General features: G+C 51.2%; 2 protein-coding genes across 8 annotated transcripts in view; one reads left to right on the top strand and one right to left on the bottom strand.

Annotated features, from left to right (window-relative positions):
- Window positions 1-4,791, bottom strand: part of CREBBP (CREB binding protein) — a 98,880-nt gene extending 94,089 nt beyond the window's left edge. For all 7 annotated transcript variants that reach the window (XM_069809744.1, XM_069809746.1, XM_069809751.1 and 4 more), the window contains exon 1: window positions 4,273-4,791. In XM_069809744.1, coding sequence (XP_069665845.1) covers window positions 4,273-4,357 — 85 coding nt within the window. In that variant the 5' untranslated portion in view covers window positions 4,358-4,791. The remainder of the gene's footprint in view (window positions 1-4,272) is intronic.
- VASN (vasorin) overlaps window positions 1-23,768 on the top strand; it is a 347,445-nt gene that overhangs the window by 134,648 nt on the left and 189,029 nt on the right. The gene's annotated exons all lie outside the window — the stretch shown is intronic.

Below are 23,768 nucleotides of genomic sequence, written 5' to 3'. Positions count from 1 at the left end.
AAAGTAAACATTTTTGCTTGGCATCATCATCTCCCATCCGCCACGCCGTCATTACACGTATATGGGAAGTCTTACGAAACGATATAGCCATGAAACATCACACCACATTTATTTCCCATCCCAGCTAGTTATGGTGCAAGTACCACAAAACAAAGGACGTTCCTGTGAAATAATTATAACTACACACACTCCTTCACCTACATCTTTTCAGAAGAAGCATTTCTTCCCCCAATTTTCTGCTTATAAATCCAAGTCTGTTCACTTAGTGGAATTACCCTTTTCCTTATTCCAGGGAGAGACAGAGAAAGCAAGCATGTAAAAGCGAGTCTTACTGTCACAGCACACAAATGACACTCAAGTTTTGCACGTACCATATAAAACAAGAGCAGATCGATTAAACAGGCTTCCATGAAACTTTTCAACTATGCAGGAATGAACCCTTCTGAAACATACATACTAATGCTTTCATGCACACAAACAAAATCTGGTTTTAGATCACCGAGACATCAGTCCATCTGAAGTCTCAGCTAAGCATGTGAACATAAGCTTAGAAAGCCTCGCTGTCTCTCCTTAAGCTACTTTGTTTTAAAGGTAGTCCACCTCTTTAAAAGTAAAAACTAAATCCACTGACATACACCTATCAGGTTTTTGGCAGGAGAGCGAGATCAAATCAGGCTGCCCATCGACACAAATTCCCTTCTGCGAAGTTCTGTAGCTCGCTGGGAGTTAACCAGAGATCTATTTATCTCGGCACATACAAAGGCACGTACGACAAGGCCAGTCTTCCCCCAGTTTTGAAATATGGGCACTGCGATGCTAACACACTGGGCCATAAAGAGAACATGAATTACCAGAGATCTCAGCCTGCAGCTTTTGCAGCAGCAGCCATACTGCTTAATCTGTTTATGATCTGAAGTTGTGGAGAAAAAAAACAAACCCCAAAACCACACACAGGAGAAAGTATGAGGTGAAAATCCAGCTCAAATGGACTTTTGAAGCCGCTCATCTCACCTTCTTTCCAACTTCACCTACTTTAGGAATTCATTAACTCATAATGCCGTTAAGGACACCCTCTGCTTTGGCCCAAATTATGATTTGTCGTTTCTGGAACTAGCATAGCTCTGCAACAGCAGAAGGCTGCAGGATACGTAACACATAGAGATAGAGGTGCTGCTTGCAAGGCAACACAGACCACCACCAAGCTACCTGCAGAACCAGTGAAGGGGCACCTGAACAACGCCGGCTTTGCTGCTGCTCCATTCAAGCACATTTTTCACAATCTGCATGCAGAGTTCAGACCAAGATCAGCTCAAGAACACTGCCAGTTCACTGTATATTCTGCCGAAGGACCAATGCCAGCAATGTACAAAATAATCACGACGCTCAACATTAAAATAATAAGCTGCCATCACCAAAGTTACTGTAACTCTACTTTTCATACAAGTCCCTTGTTTATTCTGCAGCACACTAGATGAGAATGCCTCATAACACTTAAAGAGGAGACAAATGCTTAGGCATGAAAAATACCGTGTATCTAATAAAGCAGTAATTAGACAAAAGCACTACTCCCACCTGGCTAAACAAGGAAAAATCTTTCCCATAGACACTTTACCATAGGAGCCAGCTTGTTCAATACTGCACAGCAACTGCAAGCTAAGTTAACAACCACGAGTCTTAACCTTCCTTATTGATACAAAGAGCAACGGGGCAACTGCAAAATGGGACTATCGTGAAACTTAACAATGGTCACAGTGCACATTCCTGTTATCCTTTCATCCCTACGCCCTTCTCCGAGACCAGACATTTGATTTAGCTGCTTAAGTTTAACAGGAAAGGTTGTATTTTCAGAATGTGAGTAGAGCAATTTCAATTGCACAAACTTCGCTCTGCTAAGCTGAGGAGCTATTTTTATCAGAAAGATTAAAGGCAGCTAAAATTTACCCTGACAAAAGGAGCTGCTTAACACGACCGCATCAAAGCATAAAGCAAAATATAAACAAGGACGAGCAGTTGCTTTCTGCCGAATGTTCAGGCCTGCCATCAGACCCTTCGGCACCGCACCGCTATGCTCAGTTACAAGCATTTGCAGGCTCAGAGCCTTACTGTTCAGCAACAGAACTGCACAACTGGGCCTAACACAGCCTCTTTTAAAGCACATCCCAATCACCCAAGCTGCAGCATCAAACAGCACAGGTTAATGACTGCAATTACAATTCAGTTAACCAATACACAACTTACTGCTTGTTCAGGGTGCAAGCCTCAAACCCATCTCCCCGAGCACCTCTGCTCACAAAGGCAACTTTTCAGGTTACAACATAACTTTTCCATTTAAGCCTCAGCGCAAGGGAGCAGCCTCGTTTAGGTTCAGGAGCACGTTATTTCATAGCAGTCGCTACTCTATTTGTATTGCCTGCTACAACGCAGAGAAACCTTCAGCAATCTTTCAACAAGCAGCATTAGCTGCTGGCAGCAAAGCTAAAGAGATTTTTTTGGAAAAAGCACTTCTGAGTGCACAAACACTACCTGCACTCTCAAGCAGAAAGGTATTTTTGCCTGAAGAACACTGAGACAACAACAGAATGCTACAGACACACTCCCACTTGTTCAAAATACAACCTGAGGTTTGCCGTCCCTGATGACCAAAGGCCCCCTCAGCTGTGTAAAACTTCATGCAGATGCTGGAGTTTACGTATCTAGCACTGCACAGAGCTCAAGGAGACGCATTAGAACTTGCTGAACAGGACGTAATTATGACTGAAGCATTCCAGAACAGACCAAGTGAACTTCAAAAAAGAAAAAAAAAAAAAAGACACCGCTTCAAACATCTTTCACTGGCTCCCAGTAGAGTCTAAAATGTCTAGCTAAAGAATTAAAGAAAAACTGTGTTTTCCCTGAGTTACTGTGGTACATTTACTAGCAACTTGCATATCATCCTTCCGAATGATAGTCCACCGCTTCCACGAAAGGGATTAGCATAGTTCAATCACAAGACCTCACTTAGATATTCTCTGCCAAATCTTACTCTCAATACAGTTTCTTTTTGGCATGTTTCATTTGTTTGTACGCTGAGAAGAAAAAGATTCCAGAAAAAAACGCAAAAGGACTGAAGTATCTATAAGCTATTGCCAAATGCAGATTAAGCAAACCAAAAAAAACCCACAGAATTTATCAGCTCAATTATAGTAATAATTTTTTCAGTCTATAAAAACACAGCAGGCATAGCATGATTAACTTATCACTGTCCCTTCAACAAGATTCATTAATCTCTGAAAACAGAAATGCAAGTCCAACACACTTCGTGTTCAACATGGAAAGACGTCACAACACGCACACATGCTCTTATGCACACACGTGCGTATTTACAATGGGCACGCGCTTGCTGGAAATGAGAAATTTTGATGTGTTTTATTATCTACAAACCCATTACAACTGAAAAAAAAAAGCACGCCAAAGACAGTACGCGACATACAGACAAGTCGCAGCGACTGCCAGCCTGCTGGGCATTTCACCATGCAAGCAACCCCACAACTTAAAATTTTACCTGCAAATTCTTTGGTTTTTGAGGAAAAATGCTCAGAACAGTTTGAGCCAACCACCTTAAACCAGACTCACAGGTGGTGAGATAAAAAAAAGCACAATATCAATATGCTATTAGGAAGTTTTTATTCCATAGGGTGCCGGGCACAGTGGAAAAAGCTGCCTGCATAGGGCTTTTAGTTGTGGGCGATATATGGGTTTTAAGGAGTAGAGATAGAAACCCCGACCACCCCCTCCAGAAGTCGGGTGGTTGGTGTTTCTGATGGCTGGGTTTTTCTCCTTCCCTACCCGCACCCCGCTCACCTGGGCACCCCCAGCATCCAAGCCAAGGCGGATCCCTCCAGCCCTTCACCATTAAAACGAAAGGGGTGGTCGATGACGGGAGGAAAGGGAAATTTAACTCAAAAAAAAAAGCCTTACCCGTCTCTCCCGACCGCTATTTATAGCCGGGACGGTACTTGGCGTACGGGTCCCGCCCGGTAACTTCGACTGGAGGAGGCCCGACCGCTCCGGGAGGGATCCTTCCCCCCCTTTCCCGGCACCTCGCCAGGCCGGTTCCCACCCCCGCCGGGAACCGCGGCAGGGCGGGCGGTTTCTCCCCCCCCCCGCCCCCCGCCTCCTCCGGCGGGCGGTCGGGCCCGACCGCCCGCCGGAGGAGGAGGAGGCCGCAGGGCGGGGGGGGGGAGAAACCGCCGGTAAGGCCCGCCCGCCCCCTCACCGCCCCGCAGGCCTTACCTGTGCTATCGCTGGCGGAGAAGCCCGGCGAGTTGAGCTTGGCTCGCTTGGGGTTGGGCGGCCCGTCGAGTAAGTTCTCCGCCATGGTAGCCGGCTGGGCCGTCCGAGGAAAGGCCGCCGAGCCGGTAATCGTTGAAAAGGGGGCAGTCTGAGGCGGGGGGGGGGGGGGGGTGGTGAAGCTCTCCTTTCCCCCTTCTTCCAAAGGGGAACCCACCGTCGAGCAACAGCGCCGCTCAGTGCCCGACCGGCGGCGGCCCCCGTTCCCCCATACCCGGGCCGGGCCGCCGCCGCCGCCGCAGCAGGCCGCAGGGGAGGAGGGTTCGGGGCGGGGTGGGGAAGAGCCCAGCGCCCCCTCCCTGCCGGCCTCGCTCCTCCCGGCCTCTCTTCCCCCCGCCCGGCGGCCGCCGCCGCCGAGGAGGTGCCCGGATGGCGGCTCAGTCAGTCAGTCAGTCAGTCACTCGGGGAGCATAGCGCCCCCCCCGCCCCTCCGCCCCCCCCCCCCCCCCGCCCCACAGACACACACACACGCTCCCCTCCACCTCGCCCCGTCCCCTCCCCTCCGCGCCGGGGGGGGTTCGCCCCGGCCCCACGGCGGCCCCCGCCCGCCGCCCCCGCCCGCGGCCGAACCGCGGCCGAGGTAGGGGAGGGGGGAGGGGGGTGGGGGAAAGAGGAGGGAGGGGGGGAAAAAAAATTCAAAAAACCACCAAAAACCGGAAAAAACCCGAAAACACCCAAAAAACGCCCCAAAACAATGAGCGCGGCGCGGCGGCGGCCGCGGCTCCCGGTCCCGGCGGCGGCGCTCGGTTGGTTCCGGCCGGCTCTGCCCCGCTGCCCCGAGCCCCTCTGCCCGTCGGCGGCGCTCCGCGCGGCTGCCCGTGTCCCGGCGGGCGGCCCCGCTGCCCCGGCCCGGCCCGGCCCGGCCCCGCTCCGCTCGCGCCGCGCTCCGGCTCCGCGACAAGATGGCGGCTGTTGATTCCTCAATTAAAAAAAAAAGTTTTTTTTTCTCTTCTCTTTTCCAGAGACCATGGGGGCGGGGACGGGGCGGGGCCTGCGCCTTGCGTCACCGCGCACGGGGCCCGCCCTCCCCCGCCCCCTCCGACGCCGGAAAGGCGCGAGCGGCGCCGGAAAGAGACGGGATCGTCCTCAGTTGCTCCGCGGAGGGGTTAGGGGACGGCTGGTTAGCGGCGGGCCCGGTGGCCCACCCGCCCGGTCGTCCCCCCCCCTCTCCCCGGGGTCGCTGGGCGCTCGCCCTTCTCAGGGACCTCCGCGGCGCCCCCACAGTTGCCCGTTCGAAGTGTCACCCGTCAGTCCCCTCCTCGGCGTCCCCCTCGGTTGCCCCAGTCGCTCACCTCAGTCTCCCCTACTTGCTCCTGGTAGGGTTACCCCCCCCCAGCTGTGCCCCCTCACAGTCACCCCCCGCTGGGTGTTAGTTATCCTCCTCTCTTGTCACCCACAATCTCCCCTCAGTCCCACCGCAGGCATCCCCTCTCAGTCTCGGTCCCCTCACAGTCGCTCCCCACATTATCCTACCCTCAGTCCCTCATAGTTTCCTCTCAGTCCTGCTGCAGATGTCCCCTCAGTCTCCTCGCAGTCCCCCTCCCCCAGTCTCCCCTCTCAGTCCCCCCACAGATGTCCTCTCAATTTCCCCCTCACAACATCCCCTCCTGAGGTTCCCCCCTCAGTGCCCCTGGTTCTTCCAGGCCCTCAGAGCTGAGGCGCAGCAAGGCCCAACGCTCCTAACACAATCCTGGGGGGCAGCCATGCCAGCCCGTGCCCTCCCGCTCCTGCAATCAACGAGTTCAGGGTGTGATGCACAGCCAGGGCCTCAGGGCGACGCTGAGGCCATGGGGTGCTTGTATCCCCCACAGTGTCTCCCTGCCCAGGTTTCCCTCAGCGCTCCCCCTCGCCTGCACTTGTTCTCTGCCTCCTCCTGCTTTCTGACTGAAACCTATGCAGCAGCCTCTGCACACCCATGCACCCTGTGAGGGGTTGCTGTGGCCTGGCTGACGGGCTTCTCCCACTGCTTTCTGCACATCCATGGGGTTGGTTTTCCGCTGCTCCTCGACCCTCATGTGCAGCCACACGTGAGGGTGGATCTCCAAGCTGAGCTGACCCGATCGCTCAGGCACCAGGGCCGAACGCAGCCTTGCTTTACAAATGCCTTGTGCTCTGTCTAGACAGATTTCCCCAGCCCAAAACAGGTTTATAGGACTGGAGCTCATATACTTCCGTGGATTTCCATACTGGTTCCCAACCTGAGAAGCAGGTCATATAAGCCCCAGTGACGTGACATGCCAACGTGGCAGCAAGAGCTCCTTGTACCCAAACTGGTTGCTCGGGGCTGTTTTCATCGCCTGCTTGTCGGTATGTCCCCAAAGAGCAGCCACAATTGGAGGACAGACTGGAGAAGGGCACTGAGACAATCCTGAGGATGTGTTGATGAAGGCCATAAGCTGCGATGGATTAATCAGCAACATTTTATTGGTTTAAAGGAGATCTGTAATGACACCTTCTTTTGCAAAGAGCAGGTCTGCCTTTTGTTTACTGCAAAACTTGAATTCATTACATTTACATCTACATTTACATGCATTTCATTACATTTACTTGCAAATTCTGTATTTATTTACATGGTGCCTGTCGTTGCTGAGATCTGACTGTAATCATGCTGGAGGTCTCTTACAGGCCTCTGCTTCTATCACTATATTACTCATTATCTACACAAGTAAGTGCTCTCTAGTTATGCCTGCTTTAATTTCCTTCAAAAACAGTGAGTTCCCATCTGTTTTAGGATGGCTCAGCATGGGACAAGGTTCAGTGTCTCACAGTGGTTCCAGACATGAAAGCAACAGCTTTTGTCCAGCAGTGTTTTACTGTAGTATAAGGCATTTGCCCCAGTTTAGGTTGAGGGAAAATATTTTGCTGTTGGAGGTGGGGGGGGGGGGTGGAAATCAGGTCAGATTGTCTGTCAGGCACAACCGAGGACAGCAGTGCCCTTTACTATCTGCTGCTTCAACTGTTTAACAAGTTTGGTCAGTGATGTTGAACTGCAGCTTGGATAACTTTTTGCACTTGCCTTGCCCATTATGTCACTTGTGGTCTTGATCACGAAGGATTTGCTGGAGCGACTGACACCAGGAGACCTCCATAGCATTTTGCTCCCCTTATGACCCCCTGCAATAACTCTGCAGCTCTGGCATGAAGTCAGGATGGAGATCCACCACTGGGGACAGAACCTGAGTGGTCCCACAGCTACAGCATAGCTCCAGGAAGATGTTCATACCGCCTGGTGCTAGGCAATACACTTGATGTTACACCAGTACTGCAGCTCTGACCGTACAGCCGAGCAAGAGGGCCCAATACCATCACCCACCACTGTAACAGCAGCTGGTGTGCCAGGGCAACACTACGTGCTCGATGTTGGGAGTGGGGAGCAGATGGGAGGACTCATGGAGGCTGTGATTCCTCTCCCATTAGCTGGGAGAGCTCCTCTATCTTTACAGCAAGCACCAGGCTTGCCACATTGGTGAAATCAGAGGGGGGCTGCAAGTCCTGGGGACAGAGTGGGAGAGGAAGGAGGTGCTTTGGAGGGAGGGAATCCTATACCTCGGGCAGTAGGAGCGGAGGAGGAGGATCCTATTGCTGCTGTGTCCTGCAGCTTCTCCGTGGCACGATGTCCCCTTAGGATGGCCCCAGTTTCCCCCTGCTATGGGATTAGAACAGCATTGGGTTAATGGCAGGAGGGAGGGGTAAGACCTGGACTGTTATCCACTGCCTCTGGAAACAGGGCTGTGATTAAATACCCAAAAGGCTTAATAGTAATGCAGTGTTCAGGGTACCATAGCCCTTTGGTGTCAATCAGTATTGCAAGAGTCAGATGGTCTCACCCACTGGTAATGCTGAACACAGAACAAGCTCTAACGGAGTAAGAGGATTTTGTGAGAAGAAAGGAAAGTCTTTGAAAGACACTATATAACAAGCAAATGAGCCCTACTACTGCAAACTAGCACCCAGGATTCCCAGTCTGGACCCTAGTGCACAGCTGTCTGCTCCCCCAGCTGATGGTTAAGCCCTCGCAGGGGTTCCTGCGGACTTCATGTGCGGTGCTCAGGAGGCACGGTGAAGCAGGTGCTTAAGGGATAACTCCTTTATTCAGGGACTAGTTCCAAGAGAAATTGCATAATAAAAGCTGCACTGCTGCAGCCCATTTCCAGACTTCCTGTCTCCAGAACTAAGCTGCTTAAAGATACAGTTCCCGAGATCCTACCTTCCTTCCCCGGCCAGCACCTGGAAGTATCATTTCTATAACTTGTAACCTCAGATCCTTAGAGCCATTAATAATGCTTGAATAACTTCTGAGGAGCTCTGCACTGTAACTTGTAGTCACCATGGCATCATCAGAGCAGTTCTCATCGGGAATAAGAGAGTCTGTTTTTCCTGGTAAAGTTACAGCCTGGCACCTGGTTGCCTTTCCATCCCTGTGTGCTGCCACATGAAGCTGTCCCAGCAAAAAGACAAGCCTGGCACCCGTTACCTTCTCTCCTCCTGGCAGCTGCAGAAGGTGCTGCCTATTCTTCCCCCAAGTGTATCTCTCTGGTTACACACACCCTACACTCATGGGATTGCGGAGAAACTTTATGTGAAATAACTGTTGTTTCTGGCTTCTGATTTTCATTGTACGTGTGAATTCTTGTTGTGTTCAGGAAGTGGTGGTAACCCCTGGGACCGCAATCATAGTGCTGTTTTGTGTTTAGCTATATATGTCTGTGCACTTTCGCAAACGCTCAGCTCCTTGGGCTATGGAGCCTACCTAATATCCCGAGTGGTCTCCTTGCTTCATTTTATGCAAAACAAAGTATCTGTAGGTGGCTAGCCATGTTCTGTAGGTGCCATCCTGTCATTTAATGCTGTCAAGCACTGGTCAGATCTGATTTTGCTTTCCTTTTCAGTACATATTTATTATTTTAAAGCCATTTTCTACCTACTTGTTGAATAGAGTCTAGTGGGGACTGGATGCAGACGTGGACATTGCTGTGACCTGCTCAAAATCCTGCCCATCATCTGTTGAGACCATCCTCTCTACTAGCACAGCTCTGATGTAGAGGAATCATCCATGTAACAAGTAAGGCTGTCTCACAGAAGTGAGAATAACAGTTCAGGAAAAACATGTAGTCTTCTGTCATCAACTTAATCCAATCTGTCACTGCGAGTGGTCCTATTTTTCTGATGTCCCAAATGTGAAGCCCTTTTGCTGGAGTTGGCCTGTAATTTTGCCATGCCTGACAAACTATTATGAAAAAATCTGTATAAATCTGTCTTTACACTCTCATCCTGGGTTGTTGCTCTAGAAATCATAGTTTGCACTTTGTCTGAGAGACAACAGTCCATTTGCTTTACTTTTTAAGAGTCAAACTGCTATGAAAAATGTCTATCTTTGGACTCTGCTACACTATGTTTTTGTCCATCTGACACCAGCTTTCACCCAGTCTCACAGTCAGTTTGAAAATCGTATTTCTATCTGTAAAATAGTAATCTGGGCAATCTGGGCAAATTTCATGTCTGCCAGCTCCCTTTCAGCAGTTGTAATTAGTGGTTTATGGGTGGTTTCAGCCAACATGGGCCAAAATGAAGACACAAAACTTTTTTTCCCCTGCAGATTACAGTGAAAGATCCCTTCCCTGAGCACATGGAAACACGGGGTGCCCACAGGTACACTCTGGCCATTCGAGATGGGAAGATTTCCGCATTTTCCACCTCCCTGCTCTCTGCCGTGTCCCTCTGTCAGACTTGGCCTTCCCCATTACACAGACAGTAGGAGGGAGCATTTGCGAGCTCTTCAGGTGCTGCAGGTCAGAGCTTGGCATTAGCTTAATCCCAAATGAATAGCAGTCCAAGTTAACATGCTGAGCTGTGAGCACTGGCGGTGAGCACCGCTCACGTTCCTGTCTGCTAAGTTCACTACAGAATCCACCTCTTGCCTGAACCTGTATCTCAGAGAAACACCTCGTCCTTCCCACCGGAGCTAGTGCCTCTGTCCATTTTTTCTTCTGTTGACTCCATGCAACTCAGAGCAGTGACATCTCAGCATCTTTGAACCTCCGCCCCAAGGTGGGGGATCTGGCGATTCCCTGTCCCTTGAAAGATGTCTTCAGAGTCCTCCTCACCCACTTCTGTCCTCTGCTCTTTCCATGAGGGCATCACAGAGACAAGATCAAGGCCTCAGCACATTTTACCACACTAAGCATGGCTCCTTTCGATCAAATGCGATCCAAGCATTTATTAACCTACTTGAATAGACTGCATGTGTCTTTTGTGGAAGTAAATTCATTATTATAAATCTCATAGTTCAATTGTTTTTCTTTCTCTGCATATAGTTTTCTTTTTTGTATTGGTAGCAGTGCTCACAACAATGCAGTGATTTTCATGTAAGCATCTAAGATGACATTTGGAAATGCCCTCCTTGTGTTCTGGCTGACAGTCCTTATTTTTTGCTGCAGCAAAATCTGATGTTCCCATGAAAACTCTGCCTGAGCTCGTAGTCTCACCATCATCCTGTTAGTCACCCGTCTGCAAAATTCTGCTGACCCGTTGCAAAGCCAGGCCATGGGGACACTGATTGCATTTTTCCCCTGCTCTGCCATTGTCCTGGCTGCTGGAGGTAGCTGCAACAGTACGGCTCTGCTATTGCTCCTGCTCCATTGAGCATTGCCTGTCCCTGTGCCTCAGTCCTCTTTAGAGGAACTCTTGGTGTGAAATATGGCTTTAGTGCAAGACGTCTGGTTATCTCTAGGAGCTTAATTCCTGGAAAATTCTCTCCACCTCATCAAGGCTTAATCCTGGCTTGCCCACCAACCTGCAAGCTTTTTGCTTTGGGTTCAACTCCTCACGCCTGTTAAAATCTTTATTTCTTATCAGAGACTCTGTTGAACTCCCAGAGTCACCCAGTGAGCAACCCCAAGCTCTTCTGTAGTATCAGCCTCTCTCTGTCACCTGGGTTAAAAGCCAACTCTGTGAAATGTTTTGGTTTTAGGTGGCAGGCAGGTCCCTCATCTTCTGTGCAAGTTCTCAGAGAAGGCTAGAGCCTCAGCGGTGGCTTCCCTGTCCTTGCTCAGCACCGTCATGTGCCATCATGCATCCGACAGGCCCGCTCAGGCAGAGACCAGCTGGAAAGGCGAATGCACAATAGCACTGTGCCTCTGCAGACCCTGACCGCCGTCCCAAAGCTGATCTCTTTGGATGGAAATGGTCGGCTCCTCCACAGGACTTCCCTGCCCTACAGCTGCCTTGAGCACCTAGTTACCACTCAGCCTGCAGACTCTGCTCGGCCCTCTCCTTTCCCCCAAGGCACCTAAATTTTGTGTTTGCTGGGACTTCCAGTGATGGAAATGCCTGGTGACGACGGTTCTGTGGCTGGACACGTGCAAACCCCTCTAGCTTATGGCACGTGAGACCTCTGCAGCACTCAAGGCCCAGCAGCTTTGCAGGTGGCCATCACACCATCCCACTGGCCTGGGGGCCCCCCCACAATCACCCTTCTTGGGGACCCCCCCAGCCTGCATCTCCCACAGCTCACCCCGAAGAGGAACAGGGGTGCTCATCCCCCTCAAGCCTCTGAGCAAGCCTGCAGACTGTGCTCTCCTCCTGCAGAGGGAAGGCCCTCAGCGGTGACCAGGAAGCCTTTCTGGGCTGGGTCTCTGGAAAACTGTCCTGCTGAACCAGTTCCAATTTGTATAAAATTCTTCAATATTCATCAGAACAGGGAGCCCATTGAGCTGGGTTGACAAGGTGAATACATTAGCCGCCTGTTTGCCCCTCCAGCCTCCCTGTTCCTCCACCACAGGGTTCTTTCCTTGGTTTGGACAAAAAAAAAGAGCAACTTCCACAGGAGCTCGGACGTCCATGCTGTCTGCTTCCAGACCTGTTGTGGCCCAGCCCCACGTTGCTTTGAAGAGCACCCCACCGAGCCGTGCTGTGGGTGTCTGGTCCCCATCACCACGTTGGCCAAGCAGCTACCAGGAAAGATCTAGCTCCAGGCTTAGCGTGGGTGGGTGGACATGGTGGTCTCTTGAGGGCCCTCCTGCTCCAGAGCTGAGGTTCAGGAGAGCTGGGGCCAAACCAGGCAGGCTGTGGCGTAGGGCTGGACATCAGGAGAGCATTACAGTGGCGGATGTCAAGCAGAGGAGACACCTCCCTCTGGTCTGGAGTTAGGAACTGCATTTTCTAGGAGAAACGAGACTGAATGCTGGTCATCTTCTCAGCATTTCTGGGGGACTGGTAGAGTTGAATGATGATGGCTTTTCCCTCCTCTTTCTAGCAAATAACACATTTGTGGAAAACTGTGCTTTTCTGCAGGGGGATAACTCTTGCATGTTCAGGTATTCAATGAGTATTCAGAAAACCCCTGAGGTTTCAGCTTTTGGAATTTGGAAAGCACTGAAACCTTCTGATCTATTCATTGATAAAGAAAACATTTAATTTCCATGCTGCATGAGCAAAGCTTTAAAAACAGCTTTTAGCTCCAAAATTGGGAAAATAAAAGGAGTAAGAAAGGACAAAGTGACCAAAATATATCATTTCACCAACCTTCCCCTCACTGAATTTTTCAAGTCAGTTTGACTGAAACCAAATTCCTTATTTTTTCTTGTTATGGCAACAACCAGTTCAGAGGCTCCACTGTTTCTTTAGCGCTGTGGTCCTCACAGAGAACTCCCTGGGTAAGGTCTGGCTCTCATACATTACACTCGGATGCATCTCACTTCCTTGCTATCAACTTGAGTCGGCTGCCTGAATCACACCTGGCATATCCTGGGTGCACAGTGTAGAGTGTGGTAGAGCCAAACCCAAACCCTTTCTGTTGATTCAGTCCCGAGTTTCTCCCAAACACAGCACAAGGTCTTCAGCTGTAAAACCTTTTTCAGCAGAAATCGCCTTTTGCCATGCATTTGCACAGTGCCTAAATAATGGGCTCAGGCAAAAATAGAAATAATTGTTGTCATTATGGCTTCTAGCTCAGGTTAAGGAGATCAGAGCAGGGCAGCAGAGTGGGCTGTTGTTGTGGTGATAACCAGCACAGGAAAAACTGGGATAATTTCAACTGGAAAACCTGTGTGAGAGCAACTCTGACAAGGTGCTCTACTCTGTTGCTTTCAAGGTTATCAAAAAAATGATCACCCTCTCAGCTGTGATGTCCCATTCTGTGACATTAATGGCAGGAAAATTTAAAGCCAAAGGAATCTCTTGGCACAGTATGTAATTTGCCTGGGGAAATTAGTTTCAAAAAGGATCAGAAAGTTAAATCCTATTGCTGGGCTTAAAATGAAGGCAAATAATTTTATAGACAAAATAATATTTTTCTATGATAAATTATGTAGAAGGCAAGAGTAATAAAATGTCATGCTCCAGGGTATAAAACAATCCCTGTAAAGGTCAGGAAGCACTTTTAATGTACATGCACATCACTGCACATTAGTCCAGATGCATTTTAATTTGTTTGGATTTTGTGTCCTTGATTGGACATGATACTCTTCTCACCTGATGTTCCTCAAGGCCAAGCACCTTGTTGGCTGGACTGGGACAGAAACCTTCCCCAGCTCTCTCAGATTATTGCTCCATTCCTTTAAGCATGAGGCTGGATTATTTTTGTTATGCATATCACTCGTGTCCCATTCTTGCAAGACTTGACAGACTGTAAGGTCTTGGTGGCATTTTGCCCTCTGATTTGTGACTCTGCAATTTTGCTGTTACAACACTGTCTCTAATTATAACAAGATTAATTTTTCAAACCAACCTGTCCACCTTAGGCGCACTGCTTACTTCCTACAATGCTGAAGTCAACAGGTTGGCTGTTGATGTGCACAGCCATGCGCGTGCACTCTGCACTTAGGTCTTAGAACATCCTAGGTCACTTGTTTTTTGGTTTTCTTAAACCAACAGCAGATTAGGTGTTAAGAAGAAAAACTCCCTCTTTTCCTGCTTTTCTTCCTACCCCACATCAACCATTAAAGCTTATCCCAGCCTTGTGCTTAGCAGGGGAGTGGAGCCAGATCAGCTCTGAATTGCCCAGCCTGGGGGTCCCATCATCATCATCCTGGAGCGGTACTTCACAAACTACCACACCTTGGATCTGTCCCCCAACTCCACCATATCCAGTTTATGGTCACATCTATTAAATCGGCCTGTAAGCAACCAGGTTGGCCCCTCTGCCAGGTCAGCTTCACTGCCCGTGGCCCAAGCCCACATCTCCCTGCTTACGTGAATGCTTCTCAGCTGCCTTCCAGGCTCTCCTACAGAAGACGGCACTTGGTGCTCATACAGGACAATTTACCAGGCTGGTTTGAATGTGAGAGCTCTGAAATGCACTTGTGAAATAAGAACAGACCCAACCTTTTTACAATGGCTTTTAGTGATGCTCGCAGCATCCTGAAATGCTCAGGTGGAATTTGCTCGCGAGCTTTGTAAAATTACCCTCTGAGAGAGAGCAAATAGGAGAAAATTCAAGCTAGGAAAGCCAATTTACATTACTGAAGTGTTAAAACAGGACAGAGCTGTTATCTCAAACCCATATTACAAAAGCAGCCAAAGACTGGGTAAAATACAGGATTTTGCATGGATAGAGACTCTGCCAGGAAGAGTTTATAACTTAAACCATCACAAAATGTACCACAGCCAGCAGGAGCCCGGTCGTTGGAGCAAGCGCGGTCCCGTGACCCCAGCCCACGTGTCGGGAGAGTGAAGCAGTCGGGAACAAGAGTGACATGAGACTTCCAGCTACAGAGGTGACCAGCCTGGACCGACCCCCCAGACACACGCAATGGCGCTTGGGTTGAGCCTTGGCTGACAGCACCCACACCACCTGCACACTGTGCTCTCAAGCCCCTTTTTGCACCCCCGGTCCTGCCTCCTCCTGCGGTTACAAGGAAGGGGTCAGGCCAGCCCAGGGCAGCCAAGGCTGGGTGGCCAGCACCACTAAGGGTGCAAACCCACCATAGGGTTGCTTAAAAGCTTCTAGAAGACATCCAGTGAAGAGGGGGACCTGGATGTGGATTCACTCACAACATGACACATCATTTACCCTCATGGCTCCAGCAGCTGGTGCAGGCTTCTCTGTGGTAGAGCCTAGATACTGATTTCTGGGCCTCTTTGAGGGATCTCCCAGGGCTGCTCCCTTGGTGGCTTCTCATCCTGCTGAAGCCCGAAAACATCCTGGCACAGTTTGGCAGCGGGTGGGCAGCCTGGGGCTCTGGACAGAAATGTTGAAATCCCTCCTGCCAGACATCTCAGGCTTTTTGGACAGTTGCTGGAGAGAAGTCTCATTCTCCTCCTTCCGTCTCTAAGTGGTTGCTGTCGTGACATGTCCCTGATCTCCCCCTGGCCTTCAGTCAGAAATGCTCAGAATTATCTCTGCCTCTTTCAGAGCAAAGGCAGCCCCATCTCCTTCTTTGCCACTTCCCCTTGAGCAAGCAGTGACCCTCTGCACTCCCACTCCAGTGCAAGTTCCCACCATGACACTGGGATATCTTTATAGCTTTGGTTATGAATTTGGATCATTGACTGGCTGTGCCCAAGCCATCAAAAAACCATCCCAAAACTGTCTGGCTTTGTATTTTCCTGGAGTTTCAGTCAAACTGAAACCATTAGATCATCTTTTCTGTATTTTTGGATGCCACAGGTCATTGCATTTCATGTGAACACTGAGCTCTGTAACTCGGGTCAGATCAAAACCCCGCAGCCCTCAGGAGAGCGGAGCTGCTGTGGGCTGAGATGGGAAGCAACAAGGTGCCAGTGTGGCCCCAGCGCTGCCAGGGAGGGTTTAAACGCTCGCAGCACAAGCTTGGCACTCCAGCCCAAAGGAAGGGGGACAATCCGGGCGCCCCAGACCCCTCTCCCTCCCTGGCTGGCACAGGGCACCGAGCTCTCGGACCGGGTGATCTTGCAGCACTGGGGTAAGGCAATACATCCTCGTGGCTTCACCTACCCGGCTCCCCGCTCACAGGCTGAGCCGTTCCTCCCAGAAGCTGAATTAAAAACGTGTGGTTGAAAATGAGCTAATTTTGCTTTAAAGGCTGCAAGCCCTGGTGAGTGCACCGCTCCCCTTGCAAATTGTCGCAGTGTGCAGTTACTGTCGCTGTGAGAGAGCTGCAGCTTATTTCAAGGTTGAATTTGTCCAGCTTCTCGTCCCCGGGACATTTACATCTCTGGAAATAATCTGGGGACGTTGCAGTCTGTTATAGTGGAGCTGTCACTTTCCTTGGTCAGATCTCTAGGCAGGAGCTTGGATTTTAACAGTCCAGTGTCACTATATACCCCCTTCTTTATATTCTCTGTTTTATTTAACATTAGGGAAAACATATATTTTATTTTCAAGCTTTTCTTTGCAATTGCAAGGACCAGATACTTTTTTCAAATGACGACAGCTGAGAATCTCATGCATTTGCATGACTGCAACCAATGACTCTAAAAACTACTTTAACTAAATCACTGCCCAGAATTTATCAAAGACTCGCGAGGCTGATGTACATGAGGGCTGCTGACACCCAGTACAGAACATATGAGCCCTAAAGTACCTAAAATTATCTCGTGTTAGCTTTTGAAAATATGTCTCCACCCTCCATTCAGAATGACAACTTTTGGCAACAACAAGAAAACAGAAATGACAGATGGTAACAAAATCTGGTACACAAACATGACAGTAGGCAATATAATGAACATTTCACCCACTCGTTCATTTATGCTAATCATTGCTTTTGAGCAACCTGAATTGTTATGCCAGACAGCAGCGGATCTGAAGCATGGCATAGCAAATCTCAAAGGGCCACCAACCTGAAACCAGAATAAAACCCCCACCAGGCTACTCGTTGTGAATGAAATTAAAGTATCACTAAACTACAGCCTGCTCTGATGGCCACTGAAAAATCCCTCCATTTCTAAAAAGCACATCGAACTCTCCTCCTGCCCTGAAATTCCTGCCCCGAAAAACACCACATCCACAAAACAGGGCTAGTCCTGTTTTCCTGCTACCCAAAGCTTCATCAAAACTCAGATGAACCAGCAAAAATTTGCAGGCAAAAGTGAGAATTAGCATCCTTGCAGTAAATGCATATTGTGCTACTAAAATGTAGTTTTTATAGCAACAAGAAATTTCTTTTAAAAATGCTTTCCTCCCAGGCTAAGCTCTCTGGTATGAATTCAGTCCCCGCGGGAAAATATTTATTCTTTTATTTGAAGCCCACATCTCACGCTGACATTCTCAGTGGAAGGTGCTATGTCACCCACAAAACTCCTTTTATTTCCTATAAAAATGTAAATCAGCCTATTTTTTTTCCCCCAACAACCTTATGCAATGAACAGTATCCTTGCTCAATTATTTTGAAGACATGCTTTTAGCCTCTATTTTATGCAGCAACCTGTAAGACTGAAACTATTCCTCCCCTTCCTTCCCTGACGTTTCAGTGCTTGCTCCTATAGCTGCTGATGCAAAGGTCTATCAACGTTCCTGGGGTGGGTAGGACCTAAAAACATCTCACAGGGCAACAGCAACACCATTATATTCTCCTGACAGTATAAAATAAATTTTCCCACAAATAAATTGCCAGCGCTCTCAGGAAAAAAGAGGCAATCTTGAGGAATTGCCCTCAGAGCTGGCTGAGGTGTGTAATTGTACAAAACTGTATATATTTGTGATTATAAATGAGGCCAGTCCTCCATGGTGAAGATTTCCAGACACTGTCCTCTATAAGACCCTATTTTCATTTGCTTACAATGCTGTCAAACATTACCTACGGCGGATGAAATGCTCTTTTCTGGGGCCAGAATTGCAGTGAGAACTCACAAGAAAAAAGCAAATTTTGGCCAAAACATTTCAGTTGCTTTTGAGGGGAAAAAAAAAAATTACTATATGGTCTTGGTAGGTTTCCAGTAACCACGTCTGCAAGTCTTATGCTCAGCCCCAGGAGAAGGAGTTGGAGATAATCTTGGTGTCGGTGATGCATCTCCCATCATCCTCATGAAGATCCACCCAGATTTGTCTGACTGGGGAAAACTTAGCTTTTCCTGCCTTCTGCCTTCTTTTTCCCTTGTCACCTCCTGCCCTGGGTGAAGCATCCCAGCCTGTTTCATTTTTCCTTGGGTAGAAGCTACTCCATTTCTTTAATCATCCTTATTGCCCATCTCCGCTTCTTCTAGCCCTTCAGTGCAAAGAAATATATAAATTTTGAGGCAAGGGGATCTCAATAGCATGAAGCAGTCACAGCAGAAGCCCGCCATGGATGGAGACATACCAGACCAGTGCTTTCTGTTTTCCTGTCTGCTTCAGTCTCAATTGTTCCTAAAAAACGATGCCCCAGCCAACTCCCAGCCTTGGCAATGCTGCTGCTAGAGAAACACTGATCAGCAGAGCTGGGGCCTTCCAGAGACCCCTACACCGCAGCACCCGGCTGCTCCATGGTGCCGGCAGCGAGAGCATCTGTGCTCTGTGGGTCAGGGGGGTTGTCCCATGGAGTGACCAGCAGCTCAGCCCACCCTCAGGAATGCCACTGCTCGCTTTCAGCAGTCCTGCCCTTGAAATAAGGCTGTTTCGGACTCACAATGCTCCTCCTCAGCTGGTTTGCGCTGGTGGTTGCTCCCACGTGCTGTCTCCATCGATGGCAAGAAGACGTTGCTCCATCCGACTTTCCCGGATCTGATCCTGTCTCAGACCAGTCCCCTTTCAGAAGGACCTATCCAAGCATGCTCCAGACAACACCTCTTCCAGACATTTCTCCACCTTGCACTTGATAAGACCAGTCTCCTGCATAGACTGCTGATGTCCACGGAGACCAGAACAGCGATAGACCATGTGATGGCTGTGGACAGTGCTGCAGATTTGGGATGACCCCAGCAGCAGGACAACCTCAGGCTGAAGACGGGGGCTTTGGCGGGGTGCAGGGCTCAGCAGCGCTAGGCAGCGACAACACATGGTGCCAGGCTCCCCGTGGCCGTGGAGCGGCCGTGGCTGTCTGTGAGCCCAGCACGTCCTCCAGACTCTCCTTGTCTGCTGCAAACCATATCAGCACGGACAAACTGACAGTCAGGACTGTTGCGTTGAACATGGGGCCCATCAATCCATAGGTACAGATGCCACCTGTTAAAAGATAAGCAAACCCTCTTTTTTTTTTTTTGTTTTTAGGGTTTTTTCAAGGCTTTGCACACCCACAAAGGCTTCCCATCCCCTGCCACCCATGATCCCCCCCAGTTTCAGAGTTAGGAAGCCAGACATGATGTTCCCCTGCTTCACTCCATGATGTGGTGAACTGGCTGGCAGGTCATCTGGTGGGAAGGGATCTGGCCTGGGACAGAGGTGGGAGCTTCTGCCTGTTGTTTGTCATGGAAAAGGGAAGATGTCTGTGTCCTGCCAACAGCACAGGCTGCTCCTGAAACTGGGAACACCAGCCCGGAAGGATGCTGCTCTGATGCCATGGCTGAAGGAGGCTTAACCCCGCGTCCTCGGCCACCCAGGTGCATTCACAGGGGGTCCCACAGCCTGGGGTCCCTGGGTGCCCCGGTACTGCCTGGCTGTGGGGTGCCCCACTCTGGAGCGGGGTGCGTGGGGGCCGGGATGTGGTGGCAGTTGGTTTCTATTGCTTTGCCGCAGCCCTGGGGCTGGGACCCCTGACAGCCTCCAGCTCTGCTGGGGCTGTCCCCACGTCTCCAGCTGGGGTTTTGCCCACTTGCTGGACATGCTCAAAGTTCACCGTGCTATAAATACCCAGGAGCAGGGCTGCCAGCTCTGCAGGGGGCGGGGGGGGGGGGGAGGCTGCTGAAACCAAATGGGGTTTCATTGCAATTAACCCTTTGGGTGCATGACTCCCCTCTATGCAGTTTGAAAAAGAGGAATCCTGTGATTCGTGATGTTTCTAAAACCAGAAGAGTGCAGCAAATACTTTCTGTGGGCTGATTCCTGCTGGGAACAGCCCAGGGATTGGGAGTGGAGGAGTGAAGGGGGACATTGCAGGGGATGGGTGTTTTGTGGCCAGGCACACGCACAGCCCCTGTGTGACCCCCCCAGCACGGGCAGATCCTCGCATTGAGGACACGGCAGCGTGGGGCCAGCATCGCTCATGTCCCCCACCTAAGAATAGAGGCTGCCTGTGCACCCCACGCACCCCGCAGAGCACTGCCTCACGCTGCACAGCCCCACACCCTGCCCTGTATGGCCCCACAGAGCATGACCCCACACCCTGCACCGGGTGGTCCCATAGCCCAAGGCCCCACACCCTGCGCCATACGGCCCTATACGCTATGGCCCCGCACGGCACGGCCCCACAGCCCCCGGCCCCAGCAGCACAGCCCCGTGCTGCCCAGCCCACTCCACATCCCTGGCCCCAAATGCAGGTCTCAATCCTAGCCACAGCCACTCAGAAGGGCTAAAACACATCTGACACCCCAAAGGGCGACAGAAACACACTAAATCAGGACAAGCTCTGTCCCTGGCTCAGGGACAACCCCAAAATGTGGAGTCCCCAGCACTGCCAGGTCACCCGAGGGAGAGCACAGCGTGTCGCCCACAGTGGGGTGCACAGGCACGAGGACTCTTGGGGTAGACCCCCTGCAGCCATACAAAGTCCTTCTGTGGTGCCAAATGTGTATTTTTAACCATTTCCCTGCCACATGCCTTACTGCGCTGGGCTGACAGTGGAGCTGCTCTTCAAGGAAGAGCTTCTTGCCTCTTTTTACCCTATTCAGACCACAGGAGATGGACAGCTCGGAGCTAATGGCAGAGGACAAACCCGCACGCCGGCAGCAGCAGAGCAGAGACACCTGCGGAGCCCCGACGGGCTGTGTGCAACCCTGTGGCTCCTGCTGAGGCTGGACATAGTTCAGTGCACGCATGGCCCAGGGACAAGATGGGCTCAGGACTGAGCGAGGTCCTTGTTCCCAAAGGTCCCACAGCACCCAGAGCTGATCCCCAGCTCCAGTGGGGCCGGGGCTGCCCAGAGCGCAATGCAGAGACCCAGCAGGGTTTGGCCTTGCAGCCCACTAGGGCCTCGCCAACCAGGGACAACCCTCTCCTTTCGCCCTGGGGATCCTCGCGGCTGCAATGAACTCTTAACCTCAGGCCTGCACAGGTCACAACGTCCAGCTGAAAACAGCCTCATTTCAGCCTCAGAAATGTCACCTTTTAGGTACCTTTGGGCCAAGTTGAAGGTGCCTTCATCGCCTCTTTCTCCATCATCTTCCTCTCCTCCCCATCACCACCGCAGCAGTAATGCTCCCAGGATGCCGAATGCCTCCTCATTGCTCTCAGATGCTGTGGCCCTACCTGGCATTTACTCAGCCAGGATTTTGGGTTACTCAGGTCATTGCTCCCGACGCCAGCATGGATCCTGCCCCATCTCGACGCCACAACCCACACCTCCGGGCCGTGCCCAGTCGCCCGCACCGCCGGCAGCAGCTGCGCTCCCTGCACTGGTCCGGGACATCACTGCCCCACCACAGCTGGGTTCCCCCCAAACCCCATGGCTGCTGTGTACAGCACTGCCGGACTCTGTGCACTGTACAGCACCGGAGCAAACGAGCAGAGCCGGTGGCACTAGGGGGAGATAAAGGCCGGGACATGCCGGGCCCTGCGCCTTCACCAGCCCACTCCTGTCCCCCTGTCCCCAGGGCCACCCTGGCCCCAGCTGCGCAAAGGGGCGAAGGGGAAAGCTACGGCTTTCCAAGTGTTGCAGTCGTTTGGCTGTGCAGGGTCTTTCCTGGCATCTTCGGTCTTTCCTGGCATCTTCGGTCTTTGGGAAGCATCTTTAGCGATGAGGGTCCTTCAGGCACTTACAGCTTCATGCAGCAGGTATAAAAGCAAGCAACTGCCTTCTGCTGCATGCAGATAGCACAGGGGCACCCAAAAAAATGCACCCAGAAGAAAGAAATCGGTACAGGATGCACAGAACAAGGACCAGCAGCGGAAGAGGAGTCTGGGGACCTGGCCTGGAAGCAGAGAGTGACACATGCTGCAAGACCTCAGCTGGAAACTCAGCCCATCACTGCCCTGGCTTCCCTTTCCCGATGCCCCTGTGGGTGCATGCGGCATTGGCACAGCAGTGCCAGCTCCCACAGGGCCCCTACACCAGCAAACCAGGCTTCTCCGGGGCTAAAAACCAGTTTGGGAGCATCTCTGGTTCCAGGCACCATCCAGGTATCGTGCCAGCTCCTCTCCCTTGGATGCTCCCCTCTCCACAGGCTCCCTGTGAGCCCTCTCACAGGAGAATTTCACCAGGCAGAGTTTGGGGGAGCTCCTGGGAGATGAGGAGCTGAACCAGCAGGACCTGCCCCCATCAGAGCTCTTCATGCATGGCCAGATCTCACAGGCACCCATGGGTGCAGCTGTGGGTCCCGCGGTGCAAATCAGCACTGCAGACTGGGGTAAGCACGGCGCGACAGCAGCTCCACGGGGCAGGAGCAACATGAGGGGGACACCTTTTGCTTGTAGTGTCTATGTATTAAAAAAGAGAAGGTAAATCTTATCTCCTTTTTCTGGGAGGAGGGATTCAGAGCCTGGCTGGCACAGAAGTTCCAGAGTTACAACCACAGGCGATACCGATACAGGTTTGTACACTGCCCACGATGCTGTGCTGTGCCCTCAGAGTCTGTGCTCACCGGGCACATCATTGAGCTCCCCCCAAAACACCCACAAAGCACCCACCTCCAAACCCACCAACCTGCCCCAAAACTGCATGTTTTCTCTCCCCGTTGCCCACAGCCTGGATTTTGCAGGGTTTGAACTCACGGCCTCCCCAGCTCCCAGTGCCAGAGGGGAGCTGGACGTGGCGGGGGGTGTTTCGGGCTTTGCTGGTGGTTCGTTGTGCAGAGCAAAGCCCATCCTTGGGTCTGTGCCAACCGCCAGCACCTCGCCAAACCCATCCCTCTCCTCATGGGAGCAGAAGGGCTTGAGCACAGGTTTTCCTCCTCCTTTGCCACAGCTCAGTGAGGGCCCTTTGGCTGCAAATGGGTCCCTGCGCCCACGGTCACGCTACAGCACAGAGTCACATCGCTCACCCTGCAGCCGCATCTCTATTTTGCTCGTATTTACAAGTTTTTAGAGCTCCAGCTCTAAAGTTTTCAATATCCTTCCTCACTCTTAAAACTTTGTGTCTGGCTGTGCTGGAGGGAAATGGGGAGGCTGAGGTGGCCGGTAACTCGATAGGGACATTGGCCTTGGACCAGGGAGGCTGGAAGCAAAGAGGGAGGAAGGCACAGGGGTGCCCAGGCTGGGGTGTTATCTGAGCCCCTGCGGGAACAAAGTGTCTTTGCCATGATGTGAGCTGGCAAGAGCAAGAGAAGGGAAGGAGATCCTCCATCAGCACTTTGCTATGCGTTGCACTCCCTGTTCCCCGCTCACCGGACACATGGACTCACCGCTGCGGTGGCAGGACACCCGTCCCCAGGGCTGTGTGGCTCCAGGGTTGCTGCACACCGAGTCCTTGCTCCCTCCCAGGCCTGGAAAAACTCACGTTCATGCTTCGTCTTTG

The sequence above is a fragment of the Haliaeetus albicilla genome, chromosome 22 (genome assembly GCF_947461875.1).
Source record: "Haliaeetus albicilla chromosome 22, bHalAlb1.1, whole genome shotgun sequence".
Classification (NCBI taxonomy): domain Eukaryota; kingdom Metazoa; phylum Chordata; class Aves; order Accipitriformes; family Accipitridae; genus Haliaeetus; species Haliaeetus albicilla.
The sequence above is the reverse complement of the archived record's forward strand: the minus strand, read 5'-3'. Positions and strand labels throughout refer to the sequence as shown.